This window comes from Trichomycterus rosablanca, chromosome 1 (genome assembly GCF_030014385.1).
Source record: "Trichomycterus rosablanca isolate fTriRos1 chromosome 1, fTriRos1.hap1, whole genome shotgun sequence".
Lineage (NCBI taxonomy): Eukaryota > Metazoa > Chordata > Actinopteri > Siluriformes > Trichomycteridae > Trichomycterus > Trichomycterus rosablanca.
This window is the reverse complement of record NC_085988.1, coordinates 33,180,583-33,195,239: the sequence shown is the minus strand read 5'-3', so window position 1 is coordinate 33,195,239 and position 14,657 is coordinate 33,180,583. Positions and strand designations below refer to the sequence as shown.

At 40.8% G+C, this 14,657-nt stretch overlaps 1 protein-coding gene across 1 annotated transcript in view; it reads right to left on the bottom strand.

The window, feature by feature from the left end:
- lrrk2 (leucine-rich repeat kinase 2) overlaps positions 1-14,657 on the bottom strand; it is a 56,992-nt gene that overhangs the window by 12,419 nt on the left and 29,916 nt on the right. Inside the window, exons 32-44 of the mRNA XM_062991612.1 lie at positions 14,395-14,613; positions 13,441-13,642; positions 11,270-11,358; positions 10,283-10,464; positions 9,362-9,516; positions 9,083-9,229; positions 7,348-7,539; positions 7,103-7,249; positions 6,878-6,990; positions 6,575-6,765; positions 6,286-6,446; positions 3,587-3,757; positions 3,017-3,117 (exon numbers count right to left, since the gene is read on the bottom strand). Of these exons, the coding sequence (XP_062847682.1) occupies positions 3,017-3,117; positions 3,587-3,757; positions 6,286-6,446; positions 6,575-6,765; positions 6,878-6,990; positions 7,103-7,249; positions 7,348-7,539; positions 9,083-9,229; positions 9,362-9,516; positions 10,283-10,464; positions 11,270-11,358; positions 13,441-13,642; positions 14,395-14,613 (2,070 nt within the window). The remainder of the gene's footprint in view (positions 1-3,016; positions 3,118-3,586; positions 3,758-6,285; positions 6,447-6,574; positions 6,766-6,877; positions 6,991-7,102; positions 7,250-7,347; positions 7,540-9,082; positions 9,230-9,361; positions 9,517-10,282; positions 10,465-11,269; positions 11,359-13,440; positions 13,643-14,394; positions 14,614-14,657) is intronic.

The following is a 14,657-nucleotide window of genomic DNA, read 5'->3' as shown; positions in this document are numbered from 1 at the left end:
CCGTATGTGGTACAACGGCAGGTTGGAGACACCACCTATGAACTGTGCATGCCTAACAGGAAAAAGCAGCTCCAGAGTTTCCACATCAATATGCTGAGGCTGTGGAACGAGACAACGGCCAGCAGTGCAGAACAGCTGTGGATCAGAGCTGTAGAGGATGAGGAGGAAGAAAAGGAGCAGTATTTCCCTTCAGAGGCACATGATACGACATCAGTGGATCTGCGTCATCTGAGTAAGCGGCAGAGGGAGGAGCTACAGCGCTTCATGCCACCTAAACTCTTCTCAGAGACACCGGGACGGACCAACACCCTACAACACAACATCAGGCTCACTAAGGACGAGCCTATTCGTCAAACAACCTGCAGGGTGCCAGCCAGACTCGTCTCACAGCTGAAAAAGGAAGTGGAGGCGATGTTGCGCATGGGGGTCATAGAACCATCGAACAGCGAGTGGTGCAGTCCTGTCGTTCTGGTCCCCAAAAAAGATGGAAGTCTTCGCTTTTGTGTAGACTTTTCAAAACTAAATGCAGTTTCTGCTTTTGACCCGTACCCGATGCCCAGAGCTGATGAGCTCATCGAACGGTTAGGCAAAGCAAAGATACTTTCAACAATGGACTTGTGTAAAGGATACTGGCAGGTGCCACTTAGCCAGAGCGCTAGGAAGCTAACAGCGTTCAGAACGGCCACTGGCCTATACCATTTCAAATCCATGCCATTCGGTCTGCATGGAGCGGCTGCAACCTTTCAAAGGCTGATGGACGAAGTCCTCAGAGGGACAGAAGATTTTACAGCAGCTTACATAGACGATGTCGTGATCTACAGTTCTTCATGGGAGGAACATCTGAGACATCTGGACATTGTCTTTAAGAAAATTAGCGAGGCTGGGCTAACGGCTAATCCAAGTAAGTGCCATCTAGCTCAGAAGAAAGTTTCCTACTTGGGCTATGTGCTTGGCGGTGGTTGTATAAGACCACAAGTGGACAAAGTAAAGGCTGTGAGAGCAACACCCCAACCTACAACAAAGAGGAGGGTGCGCTCGTTTTTGGGTCTTGTGGGTTGGTATAGGAGATTTATACCCAACTTTTCCACGAGAGCAGCGCCACTAACTGAATTGACTAAGAAGGACATGCCTCAACGGATTAAATGGACAGAGGGCTGTGAAACTGCTTTCAAAGACCTTAAAGAAGCTTTGTGCAAAGAACCGGTTTTAGTAAGCCCGAACTTTGATCAACCTTTTGTCGTCCAGACGGATGCGTCAGGGACTGGACTTGGTGCAGTTCTGCTTCAGGGCAAAGGTGAGGATCGTAAACCTGTCCTGTACATAAGCAGAAAACTTTTTCCAAGGGAGACTAGGTACTCCACGATTGAAAAGGAGGCCCTGGCTATTAAGTGGGCCATGGACTCTTTAAAGTACTATTTATTGGGAAATGACTTTGTCTTAGAATCAGACCACAGAGCACTGCAATGGATTGGGAGGATGAAGGACTCAAATGCCAAAATCGCAAGATGGTACCTCTCATTGCAGCCTTACAGGTTCAAGGTCAATTATAGAAAAGGGTCTGAAAATATCACGGCTGACTTCCTGTCTCGACACTGGGAGTGCGTCGAGAGTAAAGGGGGGGGTGTGTGATGAAGTAAGGGTAACTTACCCATCACGATGACATATTGATGTTTAACCTACCTGGGTAGTACTATCCTCTGTTAAGGAGAGGGGGAGAAAAACCAGGAAGGGAGAGTAAAGGTGCACTGAAATTAATGTAAATAATTGTATGTAGGGGTAAGTGCCATGGCCATCTGTGTGATTTAATATAAGTATAAATATTGATGTATTTACTAGTGTTTAGCTGTGTAATGGGTGCATATTGTTACCTAGCTACCCTTTAAATATATCGGCTCAGCCGAGGGGGAGGGGCTACCACAATAAAAGCCCACACAGGTAGATAATATAGGGGGGCAATCTACCGTGGTAGGGGGAGACCACAACTGGGTGTATGACTTTGTAGTCAAATGAGTTGTGAGTTAAAACATGATCAGAGTGTTAGTGGATGTTTGTGAACTTTTCGTTTTGTTTCGTCCAGTGTGCGCGTAATTGTTTATTTGTAAATAGCGTCGTGTGTATATATGTGTAAATAAATAAGGCAGAAAAGGAAGCATATCGGAGTCCTCAACTTATTCCGGGTCTCAGACCAATCGACCGACATTACCCACGGGGTTCACCTCGTTGCAGATGACCAAAAAGCTAAAAATGTTTCTACATTTTTGGCAATACAGTGTACAAAAACACTGTAAATGCAAACAAAGTTGTAATTACAACAACAAAACTACAAACCCCATTTACATAACACTGGGACATTTGGTAAAATGCAATCTAAACAAATTATATCATTTGTAAATTCTCTTGAAGCACTGAATAGTCAACCACACCATGACAGACGTTGGCTTTTGCACCTTTCGCTGATAACAGTAACAGTCTACATGATCTTTTTCATCTTTGGCACATACAACTCAATCTCCTAATACAAAAAAAAAACTTCCACTTTCCACTGTTTTTGGTCCATTTGAAATGAGCTTGGCCCAGAAAACTCAGCCCAGAATCCTCAGCCCAGAATCATTGTGTGGCTTTCTCTTTGCTTAATCACATTTCAGGTTGTATTTCTTGATGCGGCGGTGGACTGTGTTAGGTGAGAACAGTTTTCTGAAGTGATCTCAAGCCTCAAACTACATTAATCACAGAGGTTTAATGGTTTCACATGCAGTGCTGTCTAAAGACTTAAAGGTCACGCACATTCAGAAGTGGTTCCTAACCTTGTCCTACATGAACTGAGATTTCTTGAAATAAATAAAAAAAAATAGTTGATATCACTTTAACACATGGTTTACTTAAAGCAAACTCCAGACCACTGTATTCAGATAGTCAGTAGGTAGGCTCCCAGAAGCCTAAAAACTATATGCAAAAATAATACACTTCAGAAGTCAAAACAGGCTTAAGTCCCATGCAAAAGTACATACATAAATACCTTTGCAGAGGTGAGTCTGCTCTCTGGGTTTTCCCTCAGACATTGCTTCATCAGACTCTGAAACATTGGCCATGGAGAACATTTGTAGTGCTTAACTGGGTCTGAAAAAAAGGAGACAAAGATTACACTGGCAGTGACCTTAAATATTGATTACTCAATGCTGGGTTCACTCCCTACATTACTGCAGCAGGCAGCGTGAATGCTACTCTGTAAGATTTGGGTTCAAACCATGCCTCTGGTAACTGACGACTGTACGAGTTTCGAATATTCTTCTGGTACTCTGGTTTCATTTTATCTCCCAAAAAGATACAGTATACTGTAGACTGGCTACTTTAAACTGCCCCTAGATGTGAGTGACAGAGTAAATGAGTGAGCGTATGATGTATTCATTTGATTGATACATTCCTGCCTTGTGACCAGTGTTTACAGGCCCCAAACCCTGATAAGAATGAGCATTGACTGTAAATGAACGAAAAAACTCTTTACTCAGTATATATACAAAAATTCAAAAGATATGCTTTCTAATCCCAGCTAGGGTGAAAGCTCTTCTAGAAGCATTGAGTACATTACCTGGTAGTTTTCCCTGCACAGCTATTTCATCAAACTCGCTGGGAAACTTCACTCCATCTGATATTCTTTCTCCACACGTCAAAAGATCATATAGGAGCAAACCAAAAGAATACATGTCTGCCTGAACGTTATAAATAACATTTCCATGAGCAACCTCAGGTGCCCGGAAACCTGTAGGTCAAAGAACAAGTCAATGTATTTGCTGCTATAATTACTGAACAGTAAAAACAGTATTCTGTTCTGTCTGTAAACAGTATGTCATTTTAAGATTATTTTACATTATACATTTAGCTGAAAAATACATTTAGGCAACGGCTGCAGTTACTGTCATTTTTAGTACAGAGAAACAAATACAGTGGATATAAAAAGTCTACACAGCCAATTTTTCGAGATGTAAAAATGATACCATGATGAATCCTTTCAGAACTTAAATGTGACCAATAATCTGTACAATATTTATTGAAAAATAAATAAAAAATTTTGGGGGTTCCTTCTTGGCTTTTTATCAATTTTGGAGGGACATCCAGTTCTTGGTATTGTCAGTGTTGTGCCATATTTTATTCACTTGTTGATGATGGTCTTAACTGAGTTTTCAACAATGAGATCCTTTGATGCTTTGTTAGCTCTTTGTGGACCATGGCTTTTGCTGTAAGATGCAACTAAGTAAATATCAGGAAAAATGTACTGGAACAGTTGAACTTTTTACAGGGGTTAATCAGAGTAACTATAATTGATGGCAGGTGTCACTGACTATTAAACATGAGTCTGATTAAATAATTCTGAACACAGCTACGTCTGTATTATAAGAGGGAGTGCAAACTTATGCAACCTCATTATTCAGTTGCATAAGTGTGATCTAATTAAAACAGATTTCAGTTTGCTCTACAATCAAATTTTACAGATTATAGGTCACATTAAAAGAGGAAATAACCCTGAAATGATTTATCTTGGTCGGTTTCTTTTTTTTTTTTTACATCAAAACTTTTACATGGGTGTGTAGACTTTTTATATCCACTGTATGCTTGTCCTATTGATTGTCCATGTGCTACAGATTAAGTGTACAAAATTAACATTAGCCATATTTAAATTGTTTAAAAAAACGAATGGAAAAAAATGACAACAGACTGTTTTGCACAATAAAGCAAAAGGGCTTGCATCTAACAAGTGTGACAGTATGTGGTTGACGTCAAGTGTGACCCATGGTCAGAAAGAGATTTTAACTTGTAATTTAAGAATTCATGCTAGTTTTACAGGCTTTACAATGTTGTCAGATAAAAATGTCATTTTATGCTAATTGAGAGCGCAGCTACAGTCTGTATAGAGTAAGAACACAGATTTGAAACACATCCTAACCCAAATTCAGTTTCGTAATTGTATGCATTTATGTAGTGAACATCAGAACTATTATGCAATTATATCACCAAGGGTAAAACCAGTTTCTGTCAGTATTTAGACTGCATGTGTCTCTGCACATTTGTTTTACAAATATTATATGGATATTTTGCATAATAAGCTAGTATAAATGTATAAATCAGCATATTATCCTATAATAATAACTGCATTAATGTTATCAGGAAGGGCTTTAATAGAGTGACTGAAATTTTATTCTTTGATTAGCATGTTTAGTTTGTAATAAACTGTTTACTACAGACTAAAATCTACAGACTAAATGCTGAACTAGTTCTGCTCACTATGTTCAACTTACTGCTCTACATTACTGCCATGTTTGCTATTTTACATTTACATTTTCTGCATTTAGCAGACGCTTTTATCCAAAGCAACTTACAGTAGTGTGACAGCATACAGTCTAAGCAATTCAGGGTTAAGGGCCTTGCTCAAGGGCCCAACAGTGGCAGCCTGGCGGTTGTGGGGCTTGAACCGGCAACCTTTTAGGTTACTAGTCCAGTACCCTAACCACTAAGCAACAACTGCCCTTTTACACTGTTTATTAATCAATAAAGCATGTGTGATTTGTTTATATTAAACTCTTTGATGTGTTTTATATTGAAATGGGATGCTATATTTTATTTATTTATTAATGACATGTTTTACACACTTCGGTTACATTCATGACAGGACAGGTAGTTCAAGTTTAACGTGAAACACAGTCATAGAGAATTTTGTATCTCCAATTCACCTCACTTGCATGTCTTTGGACTGTGGGAGGAAACCCGAGCTTTTGAAGGAAACCCACACAGACACAGGGAGAACATGCAAACTCCACACAGAAAGGACCCGGACTGCTCCACCTGGGAATCAAACCCAGGACCTTCTTGCTGTGCAGTGACAGTGCTACCCACTGAGCCACTGTGCTGCCCTAACGGGATGCTGTAAGCTTGTCAGTTATCAGTTCCCCATCAATGACAATTACTGGTTAAAAGAACTTGGCAACATTTGTGTGCCTAATAGATATGATTTAATGTTGCAAAAATAACTTGGGGGACCAGGTCCAATGTGTACACTAAGTTTTATATATTGTGTATATCATGGTTATCTGCCTTCTTTGTCCAAAGTTGAAGTGAGCAAGCTATGCAGTCACCCATGTAAAAAAAAAATACAACCATAAAATACATTTCCACTGTTAACTCAATTCAGTTCAGCCTCCTGATTGATTGTAAACCTTGTAGCTATATTTTTCAGATTAAAAATACATTTTATTTAAGTGGTAATTCATTTAAATGAATCTATTGAAGTGGTACCTGGAGTGCCCTCAGAGCTCTTGACTCCCATACTGCAGCAGTACTGAGAGATGCCATAATCAGTCAGTTTTGCTATTATCTCAGAGTCAGCCTTCAAACTGAACAGCAGAACATTGTGAGGTTTTAAGTCCCGGTAGATTATCATAGAAGAGTGCAAATAACTGATTGGACAGAGGCATAAAGAGAAAGAAAAAGAGATGAGTGTAACAGGATGGAACAAAGCAAGAGTAGTTGCAGTCATCTGTGCCTCCTCTGTAATAAATAAATGGGTGCTTGGGTGTTCGCTTACCTGAGGCCATCAGCCACTTGCAATGCTATTCTATGTTGCAGTTTGCGGTTCAATCTGCCATTCTCATGTTCAAACCGTGAGTCAAGAGAACCGCATGGTGCCAGTTCCATCACTAGTAGATGAGGAAAGCTCCCTGCAGCCAGCAGACCCACCAGACTGGGGTGATGCAGCCTGCCCAACACTGTCAGCTCCTGTACAACCAAAGTAACACATCCTAGCTGCTAAAATTCAATTATTATATAACATCCTCCACTCTGAATACCAGCCCAAACGTCTCTCTGGAGGGGGAAAAAAAGACCTTACCTGTCTTAGTAGTCTATGAACATAATAATGGGAAGCGTGCTTCTTAAAAATCTTCACAGCAACATCTTCATTTCTGTATATTGCTCTGTACACTGAGCCAAAGCCTCCATCACCTGCAGCCAAAGATATCACAGCATGACAGGAGGGATCAAATCACTCTGCTTTAACTAATTCCATCTGCTCAAACACATTAAAAATGTTGAGTAATCAAGGGTCTCCACTGACCAAGCAGGTACTCTTTGGAAAGCTCCATCTCAAGCTCCTCATGGTTCAGCATGATACTAGCAGGTTGGTCACACAGCATTAGATCAGGGCATATTTGTGAGATGGGTATTGTACAGTGAGGGTTTTCTGGATTCACCAACCGACCATCTAGGAAAACCCAGCACCCACAGTGTTCAAAGCTCAGTAAAGATCAAAAACATACAACATTTATTGTTAGTATGAATGAGTTAGAAGATCATTCAGACCTTTCTCAATATGTTTGAGCAGATCCTCCAGCAGCATCTGATTCCAGTCTTGTGTGTCGTCAAAGCTGTAACAAGCCCACTTCTTCAGAAGAGACTCCCCATCCCCGTGTACATCAGTGGCGAGGAGACCAGGAAACCACTCCTCCAGCAAAGAGTCTATATGATCAACCACTTGGCCTAATAGCATGTGACCTACAGAAACAACAGGAGTCAGAACTTTAGTGTTTAATGATGTTTCAAACAGTTTTTCTGGAGTTTGTGGTAGAAATACATGTTACGAACCTACATGAAGCATGGTTTGGTTCAAAAATGTTTGCGTCTAGCCAGGCATTAAGAAGTTTAACAATAAAATTTTGTTAATTACTGTCGAATCAATTAGCCTGATAGCTATTCATTTTACCTAATAGCTCAGATTACCAAAGCAATAAGATAAGTACAATTAGTACACATTTAATAATCCATTTAAAATGAACAAAACAGGGCCGCTCAAGCGGTGCAGGCCATTCAGGTGGCGCAGCGGTAAAAACACACGCTGACACCAGACCTGGGATCTCGAATACATCGTATCGAGTCTCAGCTCTGCCTGCCGGCTGGCCTGAGCAGCCACAAGAACATTGATTGGCCTGTTGTTCATATAGGAACGGGGCATTAAGCTGAATAGGGACTGTCTCATGACTGATGCAACTACGACCTCTGCTGTCTGGTTGATGGTGCCTGCACAGAGGCGGGGAAAAGAGTGCGGATCAGGATGCGTCTCTCCGTACACAGTGCTGATCCGCAGCTGATCTCGTCTAGTGTGGGTGAAAAGATGCATACGGCTGCTGCCCATGTGTCAGAGGGGGCGTGGGTTAGCTTCGTTCTCCTCAATCAGAGCCGGGGCCGGCATTAGTGGAGAGGAAGCATGACGCGATCGGGCAATTGGACGCGCTACAAATCGAGAGATAAAGGGGAGAAATTCATAATAAATATTTTTAAAAATTAGCAGTGCATATGTATCACTCAAAAACAACCTCTACAAATCTAAGTAAGAAACCTCCATTTGTTATTGTATTTAAACACTTCACCACATACAATATGACATGAGTCTGCAAAAAATACTAAGCCTGCTAGTTACAATGACTCTGGAATTTTTATCAAGGTATGCACACATTTTTATCATCAGGTTTTCACGACAACTAAAATTACAAAGACTAAAAGACCTGACAAATAGATTTTTTTATCCATTCAGGTAAGCATGATCTTAAACATGGTACTTAAAGAGTCACATAAAAAAGACAGTCCACTCCTTGTGAAACATAAATTAATTTTAAAACTTTTACCAGCCTTTAAACAATCAACGGTGAACCTTGAATAAATTGATAAAATCATTTTTTTTCTTTTATCTTCTAATGTAGTTGTATTCAGCTACCCAGATATATCACTCCTCACTGCTGCCAACCGCTACCCTGACTGAGAGGACTCCCTCCAACATGTGGGTAGTAGCCAACTGCTTCTTTTCACCAGCCCATGGCGGGTTCACTTATGGATCAGTATTATGTATGTAAAGCTATGCACTGATCACTATTCTTCACCACTTCTGTGCAGGTGCCATTAACCAGCCAGCAGAAGCCGCAAATGCAACTTTGACCCCACTATTCTCAGACAAAGCCAATCATGTGTGTCGGCGCCTGGTCAGCCTGATTTTAGGTTTCATCAATTTTCTGCAGTAAAATGTAATGGCTTGATAATATCGCACCTTTACGTGAGCAGGGCACAGTGATTTTAACATAGCTAACAGGCTTGTTCTTCATTAAACAGGCTTCCACTAGGTAGTACGCCTCAGAAGACCAGTTCAGGTACACCCCGGTCCTCCAGTAGATTCGGTTTGGTCTTGTAGTTTTATCTGAAGGCAATAATAAAAATGAGAAAGATTTGTAATTAGTCATCAGTAAGCCCAGACAAACACAGCAAAGATAACAAACATAGGTAAAAATTAAAAGCTGTTTATGAGGATAATTAGGTCTGATACTAGTACCTCTCTCTGACAGCATTAACAGGGAGAACTCCAGCAGACGGCTGATCAGCCTGGACCAAAAACCCATGGGAAAATAGGGCATCTCATAAAGCCTCACAATGATCTCAGAATTCTCACAGTGAGGAAGCTCAATTACTGGCTTGTTATCAGACAGACTGTATGAAAAATAATGCAAAAGGTATGTGTTAAAATTCCTCAAAACATAATGCTGAACAGCACGAGTCATGAGTCTGCTTTAAAACATTCTAGACCATTAGCAGACTCACAACTGCAAGTGACAATGCTTGCCACCATGGTAACTTAGTAAAGTGGGGCTTGAAACAGGAATCTTTTGATCACTAGTCCAGTACCTAAACCACTGAGCTACCACTGTCCATAGATTGCAAAAGTCTAGATGATCTGCCAAGTTAATTTGGCTTAACAGGAACAAAGACTCATTTGGAAAGGAACAAACTCAATCTAAATTCAAAAATTTCCAAATATACGACTATCCTAAAGGCAGTGCTTCAAATAACATCATCATTTAAAGAGGCTGTGTCCCAAATCTCACATTACTGTACTAAAAAGTGTGTCAAATTAGAGGACTTTATCTATCACACAGGATGCGACTTGGACTAATCCTAGTCAAGACGGTCAATGAATTTCCCCTGACGCTAACAACCTCATGAGAAAACAACATCTCAAACAACCCAAACTCTTTTTGTATTCTAGTTTCTAGTATCCAATGTTTACCTTTTATTGTAGTAATTTTTTTAAACAAAGTTTAGAGAGAGTCCAGAACCTACCAAAAACACTTAGCGCAAGATGGAAATATACCATAGACAAGTCTCCAGTCTATTGCTAGGCATCACACACCCATTTACTCAATTACACCTACGGAGCTATTTGTAATGCATTTTTTGTAAATAGTAAAGTATTTACCTGCTGGGCACCAGCAGTTGTTTATCCCCAAAAGGCAGAGCAATTTGGAACTTCTCCAGCAGTTTAAAGTACTGCATGAGCTGTTCCTTGGGAAAACAGCGGCTCTCATTGAGGAATCTCTCCACCACTGAGTGCTGCACCACTCCTCTGGGACTCTCACATAGGCTTCTTAGAGTCAGGATCTACAACCAAATATCCAAACACAAAATTCAAACCAGTGACTTTGCACATTCTTCAAATTGATGCCCAGTTATGATCATATCTAAAATAAAGTATGGAGCCTTTTTCTCTTTAACTGAATCCAGTCTCTGAAGTTTTCCTTTATTGGTTTTTGTATTACTTTAATAGCCATAGTGTAAGAGATTGGAGTCTCTTGACCACAACACCTGACACATATATTATTGAAAAAAAAAAAAAAAATACACATACCCAAAATACTATCAAGAGTGATCTTGATGGTAAAGTTATCATGAATGAAGTGAAAGTTTGTGCATATCAACAGATAGATGCAGGGTGGCTTGGTGGGAAGCACTGTTGCCTCACAGCAAGAAAGTCCTGGGTTTTATTCCCAGGTGGGGTGGTCCGGGTTCTTTTTATTTGTGGAGTTTGTATGTTCTACCCGTGTCTGCGTGGGTTTCCTCCGGGAGCCCCGGTTTCCTCCCACAGTCCAAAGACATGCAGTGAGGTAAATTGGAGATATAAAATTGTCCATGACTGTGTTTGATATTAAACTTGTGAATCTTGTGTATCGAGGAACTACCATTTCTGTTATGAATCTAAGCAAAGTGTGTAAAACACGACGTTAAAATCCTAATAAATAAGTAATAATAATAAAAAAACAGATAGGTACATACAGTTAGTAACTGCATATCTGCAAAATATGCATAGTGATAAAGGTAGGTGCTTCTGAAGAAATGACCAATAGATCAACCTGATAAACTAGTGATTTTGTGATCTTTTTATGTGATTTGACAGTTTGTGTGTGACCTGAGTAATTATGTTGCACAGCCACTGTGGATCGATGAAATACAAATCTTGAAGTTGGAATGCAGGGTCATCAAAGTGCAGGAGTACACCTAGAATTTTACATGCATACACACACACACACACACACACACACACACACACATAAATATATACATGTAAACATTTAATTATGTTATTTAATAATAAAGTTTTGGAGTCTTTTGACTCAAACTCAAAAAATAAAAATCTGTAGCAGGGCCTAAAATAAGTAGTTCATTGCCAAGTTCTAAAAAGGAAGGTGAGCTCAGATTTCTTCACAGGCAAGTAATGTGAAGCATAAAAAAAGTAGTTTATACAGTGTATCACAAAAGTGAGTACACCCCTCACATTTCTGCAAATATTTCATTATATCTTTTCATGGGACAACACTATAGACATGAAACTTGGATATAACTTAGAGTAGTCAGTGTACAGCTTGTATAGCAGTGTAGATTTACTGTCTTCTGAAAATAACTCAACACACAGCCATAAATGTCTAAATGGCTGGCAACATAAGTGAGTACACCCCACAGTGAACATGTCCAAATTGTGCCCAAAGTGTCAATATTTTGTGTGACCACCATTATTATCCAGCACTGCCTTAACCCTCCTGGGCATGGAATTCACCAGAGCTGCACAGGTTGCTACTGGAATCCTCTTCCACTCCTCCATGATGACATCACGGAGCTGGTGGATGTTAGACACCTTGAACTCCTCCACCTTCCACTTGAGGATGCGCCACAGGTGCTCAATTGGGTTTAGTCCATCACCTTTACCTTCAGCTTCCTCAGCAAGGCAGTTGTCATCTTGGAGGTTGTGTTTGGGGTCGTTATCCTGTTGGAAAACTGCCATGAGGCCCAGTTTTCGAAGGGAGGGGATCATGCTCTGTTTCAGAATGTCACAGTACATGTTGGAATTCATGTTTCCCTCAATGAACTGCAGCTCCCCAGTGCCAGTAGCACTCATGCAGCCCAAGACCATGATGCTACCACCACCATGCTTGACTGTAGGCAAGATACAGTTGTCTTGGTACTTCTCACCAGGGCACCGCCACACATGCTGGACACCATCTGAGCCAAACAAGTTCATCTTGGTCTCGTCAGACCACAGGGCATTCCAGTAATCCATGTTCTTGGACTGCTTGTCTTCAGCAAACTGTTTGCGGGCTTTCTTATGCGTCAGCTTCCTTCTGGGATGACGACCATGCAGACCGAGTTGATGCAGTGTGCGGCGTATGGTCTGAGCACTGACAGGCTGACCTCCCACGTCTTCAACCTCTGCAGCAATGCTGGCAGCACTCGTGTGTCTATTTTTTAAAGCCAACCTCTGGATATGACGCCGAACACGTGGACTCAACTTCTTTGGTCGACCCTGGCGAAGCCTGTTCCGAGTGGAACCTGTCCTGGAAAACCGCTGTATGACCTTGGCCACCATGCTGTAGCTCAGTTTCAGGGTGTTAGCAATCTTCTTATAGCCCAGGCCATCTTTGTGGAGAGCAACAATTCTATTTCTCACATCCTCAGAGAGTTCTTTGCCATGAGGTGCCATGTTGAATATCCAGTGGCCAGTATGAGAGAATTGTACCCAAAACACCAAATTTAACAGCCCTGCTCCCCATTTACACCTGGGACCTTGACACATGACACCAGGGAGGGACAACGACACATTTGGGCACAATTTGGACATGTTCACTGTGGGGTGTACTCACTTATGTTGCCAGCTATTTAGACATTAATGGCTGTGTGTTGAGTTATTTTCAGAAGACAGTAAATCTACACTGCTATACAAGCTGTACACTGACTACTCTAAGTTATATCCAAGTTTCATGTCTATAGTGTTGTCCCATGAAAAGATATAATGAAATATTTGCAGAAATGTGAGGGGTGTACTCACTTTTGTGATACACTGTAACAACACAAATGTAAATTAAATAACACATTTAATTGCAGTCTTTGCTACTTGGGTGGTGCAACCAATTTTTTTAAAAAGTTAGTGTTGGATAACTGTCTTGTTAGAAAAAAAAATTGTTTTACAAAATATAAGGGGCAAATCATGTTTCCTTTTGAAAATATATTTTTTAATAATTTAAAATCCTTTGGTGTGATAACATGATGAGGCAGCTTAAAGAAAGACACTGTACAAGTATTGCTTACCAGTCTCACTTAGAAAGCGAATGGCATGAGCAAGTTCTCCCTCCTCCAACTGCAGCTGGCTCTCCTCAATAAGCTCAATAAGACGCTGGTGTCTAAGCACAGGAAATTCAGCAAGCACACGATTTTTCTCTTGCAGAATCCTCCTCTCCAGCTCAACATAAGAATCAGGAACCAGCTGCCCCATCACTGGCTGCCCTTGGATCTGGACATATAATTCCAGTGTCGCACACATAAAAATGATGTTCAGTAACAAATACTATAAAAATACATTTAATCAGTGGTCTATCTGTTTGCCTACTTTTAGTATGTCCTACTTTAAGCATAACTTTTTACAAAACTGTCAACTGTGTAAACGACATAAAAGACTGAAAGGCATGTAACTTTCTTCTACCTAATTCAGACAGTGGTAGCCTAGTCTGTAGAGCTTTGGGCTATCAACTGAAAGGTTTAGAGTTCGAATCCCAAATCTGCCGTGCAGCCATGCACTGTTGGGCCCTTGAGCAAGGCCCTCAACCCTCTCTTCTTCAGGGGCGCCGTATAATGGCTGACCCTGCGCTCTGACCCCAGCTTCCCAACAAGCTGGGGTATGCGACGAAAAAATGTTGTTGTATTAGTACGCCTGTATATGCACAGTATATATGACAAATAAAGGCATTCTATAAAACTGAGGTATTACATGTCAGATTAAAGACCTATTCAAACACATAGCATCCACGGCACTGAGAGTGTGCTATTCAAACACAGACTAACCAATCAATTATGTTTGCACTTAAAATACCCAAAACTTTGACAGATTTTCTAGTATTGCATCTGTTCACAGAATTGTAGGTCAGCAACTTAATTGAGAAGCACCACGAGCCAGATAAATCATTCAAATCATTACTCAAAACATCTTTCCACATGTCTGCATTTACACTGCAAAAAAATAATAATTTAACACTCTTTCTGCATCACCTTAAAGTCGCTGGCCTCTCTGACGATGACCTTGCGAAGTCTGCTGATCAGGACGGACTCCTCACAGGCACAGAGCATGAAGTTTTCTCTAATGGTTGGGAAACCGGGCATGGACAGCACTTCGTCACGGAGCTTATGCTCGCACTGAAGCAACAAACCCTCTTCACACTCATCCAGATGAGTGCCAACCAGAATTACAGGGGAGAGAGGGGCTAAAGCCTATGTGGAAAAAAACACAGAGAGCAGATTAAGACAATGAGAAT